At 45.6% G+C, this 11,043-nt stretch overlaps 1 protein-coding gene across 1 annotated transcript; it reads left to right on the top strand.

Annotated features, from left to right (window-relative positions):
- The first annotated feature begins 583 nt into the window (after window positions 1-583).
- Kprp (keratinocyte proline-rich protein) lies at window positions 584-5,055 on the top strand. The gene is made up of 2 exons (XM_005414622.2): window positions 584-660; window positions 2,250-5,055. The coding sequence occupies exon 2, from the start codon at window positions 2,278-2,280 to the stop codon at window positions 4,162-4,164; it is 1,887 nt and encodes a 628-aa protein (XP_005414679.1). The 5' UTR covers window positions 584-660; window positions 2,250-2,277; the 3' UTR covers window positions 4,165-5,055.
- The last annotated feature ends 5,988 nt before the right edge of the window (window positions 5,056-11,043 follow it).

Here is an 11,043-nt window from a genome sequence, read left to right as displayed (position 1 = left end):
TGTTGGATATTTTGGATATCATTCTTGGCTAGATGATTTTGTATAAAATAATTGCCTGAATTTTCACAACAATCAGAAGAAGACATTCAATTACATCTATTTTCCAGGAGAGTGAATGCATCTTAGATTGATTATAAAGGTCACGCAGCTGTAAGTAGCCAACCTGGGCCATTAGACTCAGCTCTGACTCCAGGTTTTCTTCATTCCATAAAGCTGTCTCTATCGTGGAGGGACTTTTAATTCTACTAGGTTAAGGAATACTTCCTCTTTTACCTCTTTTGTGAGATTCTGGGGCAAGGATGAAGGCAGAGGATAGAATCATCTTTCAGGTGAGAAGATACCTTTACGGTTCTTATCAGCCTCACCACCAGATCAGGGAAAGACAAGATACTGGTTGGGTGAAGAAGAAGGAAAAAAAAGAATCTGGTCCTTCATAGTCTGGAAACTTTGACACTGAGGCAGACACGCCCAACTCTGTAGGTGACTGCAAGGACGACAGGTACTCAGGGAGGAACTAGCTTTTGGAATGCCAGTGTGGGTGATGAGCCAAGCAGATGCCAACCAGCTGTCTCATGTCTAAGCCAGACCCAGAATACTTTATATAAAGACAGCCCTCTGCCCAGGGCCTCAGCCTGAATGACTTCGTGCCTGCTGAGGAGGGTGAGTGTAGACACTGGGTTCTGGGATTGGGGTGGGGGTGATGTTTGGTGGATTCACAGAGGTGAGGGGTATTGGGGTCGGAAGCTGAGGGCAGAGGAACTGTGCATCAGCCTTTGAAGAACATCTGATGACTTTGGGGGATATAAGAAGAAAATCTGTAGAGTTCATAAGAAGAGATAGGGCTGTGGAGTCAGTGTGTTTGTCTTTGATAACCCGGCTTCATCCTCAGGAAGCATTTTCCCTCATCAGGACCTGCTCCCCTTGGAAAAGGCATATTAATCATTTATATCTTGCGAGCAAGGTTATATGAGGAAGGATTACCTTCTCAAGGGAACATGTATGTAGACAAATGGAAATCATGCAGCTTTGTCCTTCATTATGAGAATTCACAGTGTGGGGGGAACTTATGGAGAGATGTTTCATTGGATGAGAATTGTCAGTCAGTTCCCTGCTGTGCCAGTCGCTGGGCTGCTTGAACACCAGCAGGTGGATTCGGGGAGAGCAGAGGAGTAGGTGCTGCCCTGCCTTCTGCCTGGCTAAATGTGGCCCTGGAGTACATGTCTGCCTCAGGTCCTGTTTGTAGTGCTCCTGCTCAGTAGATCGTTAAGAGTGGCTCCACATCAGTCTTGTGATTGAGAATCTTGCACTTAAATTGGGTGTGGAAATACATGCCTATCATCCAACACTCAGGGACTGTGAGGTTGAGGCCAGTCTGGGCTATACAACCACATAGCAAGAACTTGTCTTAAAAGAAAAAAAAAAAGGAGAAAAAAAGAAAGAAAAAGAAAAAAAGACCTTATACTTTCTCCACTTTTTACTGTACTTTTTGAGTTACTCCATTTTAGGTAATTCTGTTCCTCTCCTGTCTCTCAGAGGAGTTAAGGAGTAAACATTTTTGAAGCCAGCCGATTGCCACATTCCAGATGATTAATTACACCAACTTTTCTGGGCAAGTGGCCATGTTGATCCTGAGTCTATTCAAGGCTGGTATGTTTTGTGTGTGCATGACTTTGCATATATCCACAAGGGCCTCTTTAAGTGGATTCACACAGAAGAGGCTAAATATGGAGGAACAAAACTTTAATGCTGGGCTTGACTTGCCCGACAACTGACTGGATTCCTTACTGTCCGATGAATTCTTTGACATTACTTGGGCATAGGCGCTGCCTGAGTGCTTGTTCCGATGTGTTCATTTTTGCATGTGTGCACATGCATATATGCCGCCAGTATGCGAGTGTGAGGAAAATCCTACCTCCCACGAGTGTCGAGTCCTCATTCTGGGCTCAAGTGTGGATACTCCCTGTAGGGAGGGCCCTTTCCATGACAGGACTTGAGGGAGTGAGGGAGCACTGTATAGACTTGTCACCAGCACCCTCTGGTGCTTCACACCGGTAAATCCACCCTCGGGGGAGAGTGCAAGTCCCCCCCTAGTCCTGGTTGTGCACAACTGTGCAGGTCTCATGAATGGGAGTGCCTGATCCTTGGTCCAGCTGTCAGTAAAGATTCGTAAGTGAAGATTGAGGGGAGAAAAAGAAAGGTCATGGAAGACGAGGCATCTTGTCGTAATTACTGGTTCTTCTCACCCTCAGGTCCCACTCACCCACCTGCATCAGGACCATGTGTGACCAGCAGCAAATTCAGTATTGCCTGCCGCTCCCCCAGTGCTGCGTCAAGGGTTCCTCCTTGGGTCCCTCCCAGTTCTCCGGTGCCGACAGCCAGGTGGTAGTCCCAGCTCCTTGTGGGATGCAAATTTTAGGGTGCCCTGTACCATGCCAAGTTCAAGTTGCCCAGGCTCCCTGCCAGTCCCAGACCACCCAGGTGGAGTGCCAGGCTCCATGCAAGTCTAAGACCACTCAGGTGAAGTGCCAGGCTCCCAGCAAGACTAAAACCACACAGGGGAAGGGCCAGGCCCCCTCCCAGTCCAAGACGACCCAGGTGGAGTGCCAGGCTCCGAGCCAGACTCAAGTTTCCTGTGTCCAGTGCCAGGCTCCAGGCCAGTCTGGGGTTTCCTACGTGCAATACCAAGTCCCAGGCCCTGCTCAGACTTCCTATGTAGAATGTGCTCCAGTTTATTATACAGAAACTTGTTATGTGAAATATCCTGTCCAGACCTATGTACCCGTTCTAGCTCCTCAACCTGTCACTACTTATGTAGAATGTTCCCCAGTGTCCCAGGCTCAGGGAAGCTTCTCCACCCAGTATCAGTATCAAGGCTCCTACGGTGGCGGCTGTGTCCCCCAGCGTCAGTCCCAGGGTTCCTACACCAGCTGTGCCCCGCAGTTATACTCAGGGGCCTCCTACAGCGGCTGCGCCCCCCAGCGCCAGTCCCAGGCTTCCTACAACAGCTGCGCCCGGCAGTTTTACTCGGGAACCTCCTACAGCAACTGCGCCCCGCAGCGTCAGTCCCAGGCTTCCTACAGCAGCTGCGCCCCGCAGCGTCAGTCCCCGGCTTCGTTTAGCACTTGTGCACCTCAGTGCCAGGCCCAGGGCTCCTATGGGAGCTTCAGTGGGCAGCGTCGGTCTCAGAGCACCAGCCGATGCCTCCCTTCTCGTCGGCTGGAACCTTCTTACAGCAGCTGCTCCCCACCACGACGTTTTGACCCCTGCTACAGCAGCAGCCTGCCATCAAGATGTTCTCCTGGTTCCTACAATTACTGCACTCCACCCCGCCGCTCCGAGCCCATCTACCACAGCCACAGTTCTCCGCGCTCCAGTGCAGGCTGCTCCCAGAGATGTGGACCCAAGTGCCGGATAGAGATTTCATCCCCGTGCTGTCCCAGGCAGGTTCCACCACAGAGATGTCCTGTCCAGATCCCCCCCATCAGAGGACGCTCCCGGAGCTGCGCTCCACGACCATCCTGCTGCCCAGAGGCGAGGCCACGTGTAGAGCCACGTCCCCTCCCAAGGTCCTGCTCGCCGCCTCGCCGTGGCCGATGTCCAGAGCCATCCCAACCACGATGCCCGCTTCCTGCTCCGCGTCTGTGTCCTCGCCCAGAACCACGGATAAATCCGGAGCCTCGCCCATGCCCTCCTCAAAGGCAATTTTCAGAACCTCGTTTGTGTCCGGAACCCCGTCCAGTACCACGTCCAGCTCCAAGTGTAGCTCCATGCCCAACTCCAAGACCTCGCCGACAGCAATGTGAGGACCCATATCCATGCCCGGAGCCTAGGGAGTATGCAGAGCCGGTTCCCCTTCCAGCTCCATGCTCAAGCCCAGAGCCATGTGGGGAGCCTATTCGCTGTCCCAGCCCCTGCCTAAACCCAAATCCAACTCCATTCCCCCCAGATGCTGGCTGTCATGAGTCCAGTCCACGCTGCCTCGACACAGAGGGTTCCAGCTGTGGCCCATGTAATTACAGCCAGGGGCAGGAGAGTGGCGCTGGCTGTGGATCTGGAGAGGTGTTTCCAGAACCTCAAGGTCTAGGTGGTTGTGGAGACCAGGGAAACACGGGCGCTGGAGTGAAAGGTGGGGCTTGCGTTGGAACAAAGAGTGCCTACTTTTGAAGAAATGTGGCTGAGATAGCCCTGCCTGGTGCTCTGGAAATACCGTTCTTTCCTTTTATTCCAGCAGCCACAGTTTCCAATGTGTTCTTGTTTGCTTCTCGCCAAAAATGTTTAGGGGCTTCTTTCCTCCAGTCTCCTTTGCATGCCATTTCAAGTTTCACACCTGGTCCTCAGACACCTCTCCAGTCTTTTATCTGGGGCTTTCCCCTTTTTACATCTTTAATTCTAGCCTGACCAGCCTGGCCGCCAGGTGCATCTTGAACATTTCTAGGTGTCCTTGCCGCTAAGCCCGTACCCACTCTCTCTTCCTCTGCCTGGACCATTTTTCTTCTGTTGCCCTGCATCTGCAGTCCAATTATTTTTCAATTCCTCTTCCTTGCAGGCTTCTTTGCCTGTTCCTACTCATAGCAGCCTATACTGACTTCCTAAAATTCATAGCTTCGGTCACTCCATCCAGGAGGCCACTACTTTGGAATGTCTCTTGAACTGTTATTTCCCTTTCAGGTGGTCTGTCTTATTTGCCAAGTAGATTGTAAACTCCCTTCCAAGCGGAGTCAGAATATTATTGAGCTTCTGTGCCTGTCTCGGAGCAGGCAACTTTACCGAGACTTGGGATTTGGCATCTTGAGCCATGTTGTATTTGATGGGCAACGGTAGCCACTGAGACAACAGGAGGCCAGATAACAGTAAAGATCATGATGCGCTCACAGCCTGGACTCTGAGTAGCTTTTTACATCTTCCTGACTGATGCTGAGGTTTATTTTAATTTGTGATAAAAATGCATGTAATCTAAAGTTTATCAATTTAGCCATTTTTAAGTATGCTGTTCGGTGGAATTAAGTTCCTTTAGGCTACACTTAATATGCTGGAATAAACAAGATTTCATAAATACTTCTCTGAGGCCATTATTTTATTCCTTTTTTTAAACAAAGTTTAATTTTAAATACTCTTAAACAAAACCACTTTCTACATTCAGTTCTGGTATGAAATATACTGACTCCAAATTTAGATTTCAGTATAGCTAAGATTAATTTTTAACTCAGAACAATTTTTACTTGATGGCAACTTTTCATTTTTCTTTTAAGGGAACAAATAGAGCCACAAACACCAGAAAATTATTAATTATTTTTGAAGTTTTGTCTTTTGGAAGCACATCTGTCCCAGATTGATGATGGTCCCTTATAACACACTTACTGTTTTTACTGAATGTTCAATTCAACCCAACATTACTAATTCCTGAAAAGTCAGATTAATGTATTGAATTATTTTTATAATAACAGAGAAAGTGAATGTTTGTGGAAAATATGGAGTGTCCCTTGTGCACTATGTAATGATGAACACTGAGAAATGATTCAACAATGAAACAAAGCAAATCTCAAGCCTTAGCTCCACATATTATATGTAGAGGGAAGCACTGGTCAGGTTTATTTTAAATAGTCATGAATAATTACAAATACTTATTAAAACATATCAATTCAATAGAAAGTTTGGAATAGTGGTGAAGTTCCCAATTCACATCCTATATATCACATCCCTATATATTCACATCCCTATATATCACATCCTCTTTTCTACCAAGAGAAAGGTAAAACACAGTAAAATTTCGAAAGTATTTAAGTTGATGAGCTAGCCACCTAATGTTACTTTTTCTCTCCACCAGGACTTTATGGCTATCTTTTTCACATGAGCCAGTGTTGGGGTAGAAAAAAGAACACTTTTTAAATTATATTTATCTTTTTTTTACTTTCTGCAAGCAGAAATCACCACTTAGGGCATAATTTGCTTTGCTTATTAATTAATTAATTAATTAATTTATTGAGATCTCACTCTATGGCCCAGATTGGCCTCAAATTCTAGGGCTAAAGTGACCCTCCAGTCTCAGCTTCTCGAGCAGCTTGGAATACAGGCACTGCTAGCTAGGGCATCATGCTTTAACATTCTAAACCATTCACAAATATACCCCTTTTCCTGTTCTTTTTTTTAAGACAGGACTTGGTGATAGATGGATATTGGCACATACAAGCTCTAGTAACTGTATTTCACATATATGCACATAGTCCATGTTTATTTCTTAGAGCTTTCCAGTTATTTGGGTAACAAGTTCTGGTAACTAAATTTATTTATAATTAACTATCTTAAAGGAAAATTCTACTGTCACAAATCTTAAATTCTGTTAAATTTTACAACCATGTGCTTTTATTTGGAGATAACTGTAAAATTCTCCTCTCAGAATTACACATTTAAGTTGCCTAAATACCCATATAAATTCTCATGTGTACCAAGCAACTGGTTTATATCTTTACCAAGAGGGGAAAGCAATAATTTCATTTAAAGATTCATAGAAAAATGAATGTCTGAAGACATCTAAGAAAACTTTGACTTCTTAAATGTCATTTTTTTCCCTTGAAATTCTCTACCCTCTCCATGTATGATAAACCAAGACCAAATCTTGTAACAAAAAAACTTACAACATGGTTAACAAAAAATAAAACTTCAGCTCAAACCTTTCCCCTAATAAAAGTAATTTTCCTGATTCTCGTGTAAGAAATTTTAGGCAATTAAATTTTGAATCACAAAGTTCCACCAAGGTTACTTTTAGTCCTTGTCTCTAGGGAAGCACAACTCTGCCAGTCCTATGTCTCCTGGTGGAAGTACTTAACACCAGGTTAGCACATGTCCCTTCACTAGAAGTACTTGGCTTAAAATCAGTTACGGTACTTCGGTTGGCCTGTAGTCAGCAAATGCTGCTATATCTGCCTCTTTTTCTACAGTGATACAAAGTGTGGTACCTAGGGGGTCATCTGTTGCACTTTCAGGGACCAGGACTTTTACCAGATAACCTTCTTCCTGTACTTCAGAACTAATATTGGCCTTGTTGGTCTCTGCCTTCCGATAAATCTCCTTTACTTAGGTTCTCAACCACTTTTTTCCCCATCTCTGAACTGTGCCCATGGTCATGATAGGAGAGAGGGCAGGAGGAAATACTTGCATGTGAGTAGGCTATGAGTCCAGGAGCCTGAGAAGAAGTGCAGTTGGTGAAGCAACAGCAGTGGAGGTTGGTGCTGGGGCTGCTTGTGGGGTGGCTGCTGCAGAGGAATTCAACTGCAATGTTTAAAGACCTCAGCATTCTCCAGCTTTCTAACTGGGATACAAACAATGGCTCCAATTGGAAAATCTCTTGTACCTTCAGCAACAAGTCTTTTTGCCGTATCACCCCTCCAGGCTCTCAAATGCAACAGTGTCTTCATCAATTTTAACTAGATTAAAATTGCAATTAGATCACCCCTCCCCCATTGATTTTCCCCCCTTCCTTCTTTTTCCAGAGGGCTCTAGTACCCTCCTTCATTGTGAGAGAAAGAGAAGGTAACACAACATTCCTATGCAGAGGCCTGGCATCTCAAAAACTCCAGCAGTAAGTGGCTCTGAGGAGTGGCACCAGAGCCTCAGCTGCCTGGACCCATATAGCCTGAAGTCCTGCTGTTGGAAGGAGGCAGCGCATGGCCAGTCCTGAGGCTCTCACAAATAGCTGCCGGTCTGTCCTGAAAGGCTGTCCACTGAGCGCCGAATCCTGTCTCTGGGACTACACTCTGGGCCCACTGCGCACAGATGCACAACGTAGTGTCACTGAATCCCACTTCCTAAACCTCCACAGTCTCCCAGGTGACTTCTCCAAGAGCAGCCCATGATTTCACTTCTGGTGGGTAGATATATAGAAATGGAAATAGTAGGTCATGCGTTAATTCTATTTTTAATTTTTTTGGAATTTTTTGAGGAATGCTGCTATATCTGCCTCTTTTTCTACAGTGAAACAAAGTGTGGTACCTAGGGGGTCATCTGTTGTGCTTTCAGGGACCAGGACTTTTACCAGATAACCTTCTTCCTGTACTTCAGAACTAATAGTGGCCTTGTTGGTCTCTGCCTTCCGATAAATCTCCTTTACTTAGGTTCTCAACCACCATTAATTAATTTTTTGAGGAACCACCATCCTGTTTTCTATAATAGCTACATGACTTTACTAAAAATTTCACCAATAGTGCACGTCTTATATATTAGGTGCTAACTTATTTCCTGATTGCTGATTATTTCCTGATTTCCTCCTTGCTAACTTATTTCCTGATTTTTTGTTAAAGCTATCCTAATAGGTATGAGATAGTACGAGTTTTTGTTTTAATTTATGACTCTTCTTGGTCTATTGTACCTAACTGTCTGAGCTTTCCTTAGCCTGGACCAAGTGGGTTGCCTTATAGGCTTTCTATCAGCCCTTGGTGTTCCTGTCCTCTGTTGGAAACAGGAAGCCGGGACTATAACTCTTGCTCCCCAAGCTAGGAGTACAGGTCTTCAAGCCTGGATTGGGCAGGTGACCAAGCCCTGGGGCCACAGTCAGAGCCCTAGCTCTTTATCTCTGGAACCAAATAAGGGAAGAAGGGTACATCTGGAAGCTCTTTAAGGATATATTTTATTCTTTCAGAACTAAATTATTTGCCATTTTTTGAAGGTATAGTAAAAGAAGCATCTGAGCTTGACTGAATCCCTCAATGCTGTTGGTGTCCATCAGGGATGGTGGGTTTAGCAGCATGAGGTGGGGGTTGAGAGCAGCAGAGACAAATGCCTCCCACAACTCCTTGCAGATAAGTGAGTGCTACATGCACGTGTCTTTGAAGGATGAGTATTCTAGAGGACAGGCCCCTCCTCAGAGGGAGTTGGTGCCCTGAGGCCACAGCACTCTGTAAAGGATGAAGAGGCTCCACTGAGGAGGAGGATGAAAGGGGAAGGCTCTGGTCTGGTCCCTGGAAGGTGTGACTAAATCTTCCCTCCTCACAGAATGTGACCCCACAGACCTCACAGCTGCAGAGACACCTGGGAGCCATGCATCCAGGGCCTGGCTCTGAGTATATCTTTCCCTTGCCCAAGGGATCTGGCTCTGCAGTGTGGTGGCAGAGACTTTAGAGATCAGCTAGCAAATTCCAGTGTGGCATAAGGACAGTGGGGGTCATTGTATGACATGCGTTTGTTCATAAATCTCTGGAATCGCTTGCTTGCTAGGATGGCACTGAAGAAAAGACAGGCATAACCCTTATTCATTTTCAGCATACCACCTAATATATGGGCTATAATCTAATACATGGGTTACTGAAGGGCTCTACCTGAACCAGCAACATGAATATCATTATGACCTTATTAAAATGGTGGAAGCATGTTGCCAAACCTACTGAGGCAGAACCTTTGTCCAAGCTGTGTTCTAACAGTCCTCCTGGTGCTTCTCACCCCCAGAAGCATTTGGTCATTTCTGGTTTAATGAAATGCTTTATGCAGGTGGAATATGAATGTGACTACAATGCTTATGTTTATACACACCTACATGCATATGCATAGATCTGTCTATTCTGTAATTCCCACAACAGCCCATTAGGTTGGCATTATTATTTTGCCACTTTTGTAACTGGAAATCTGAACACATAGGATTGAAATTACTTGCCAGAGCCATATAGCCAGATGTGATTTTTTTTACTATACATGGTGCCTTTGATCTTAGTCATAACTTCAGTCTTTTCCAGAGATCTTGCCCACATTGACCCAATTGTTTTTCCAACACCATCTTAAACTTCTTTCAATTACTAAACAGGTTATTTCCATTAGGTCCATGTTTACCTCCTTTCTTAAAATACAGGCCTGCTTTTGCAGTGTGTCTGGGTGAGACATATAGGCAGTGCCTAATTTTTCCCTTTCTTTTCCTATGATAGCCTGCTTGAGTTATGGTTTGGTAAAGGGCTGCCATTCCCCTCCCGTCATTTCTATTTTTTCCCCACTTGGTCCCCATCCCAAGGGAAGAGTAGAGCACTTCCTTTGGTCCCTCTTGGGTTGCTTCTTGACCATTTTTTGGCTACTCTGGCTGTCAGCTGTGAACCCCTTTCTACTCTAACTATGCCAGTTGCTGCCCCTCTTCAAAAATGTGATCAGGAAATCACTCCTAATGGGGCAGAGATCAGGGAGGGATTCAGCCCATTATTAATATCCCCTACCTTCCCATGCCCCAGTAGGCTGTGATGAACTCAGCTAGGCTTCCTGAATATTCTCCCATTCTGTCCCCTCAGTTTTGTCTGGAGAAGAAATAGCTGTTGATGCAATAGCTGTTGCTTCTCCCCAATGTTCTGGCGAACTGATGCCTTGAAAGCTATGGCTGTCCTGGATGCCCTGCAGCTGCTCATACCAATCACAGGCTTACACTTGGACTAATCTCAGGGCTGCAGCTGCTGGATAAGCAGCACCCTTTCACACATCTCAGATTAGTCTAAGAGGGCTCTCTCTGGTGTACTGACCAACCTGTGTGCCACACAGCTTCTCTTAAAATAAAGCCCCATTCTGGTCCTGTAAATCTGCTTGTGATTTGTTTCTCTGGTTGTGTGGGCTTAGAAGGTGCTGTAAAGTTATTCAAGTTTCGTATCCTCATTAGTGTTGCTTTAAAATAAAGAGCAATAAATACTAGGGGTTATCAGTCTGAAGAACTGCAGAGATCAGCAATACCAATGAAGATCAGTCACAGACAGCATGAACCAACAGATTTAAGTCTCAGCATCTACCACAAGCTGACATTGAGCAGCAACAATCAGCAATGGCAGAAACCAGTAGAACTGACCGACAGTATCAGGTGTTGACTGGTATCCACTGGTGGCATCAGGCTTGCTATCAGAGCTGTACTTTGCCAATTCTTGATTTCTATCTCAATTGAGAATAATAACTTTCAACTGATTGGCAATGTGGGAATCTGGCAGGGCCTATTTTTCCCTCATGGGCCATCCCTAGGATTTTGTCATCTAGGCCCTTGGGGGGGGGGGGGTGAAGAGTGTTGGATGGGGAAAGGCTCAAAATCACAATTGGGGG

The sequence above is a fragment of the Chinchilla lanigera genome, unplaced genomic scaffold (assembly GCF_000276665.1).
Source record: "Chinchilla lanigera isolate Chin_1 unplaced genomic scaffold, ChiLan1.0 scaffold00191, whole genome shotgun sequence".
NCBI classification, from domain to species: Eukaryota; Metazoa; Chordata; class Mammalia; order Rodentia; family Chinchillidae; genus Chinchilla; species Chinchilla lanigera.
Note: the sequence above shows the minus strand (reverse complement) of the source record. Positions and strands in the feature narration are given on the sequence as shown.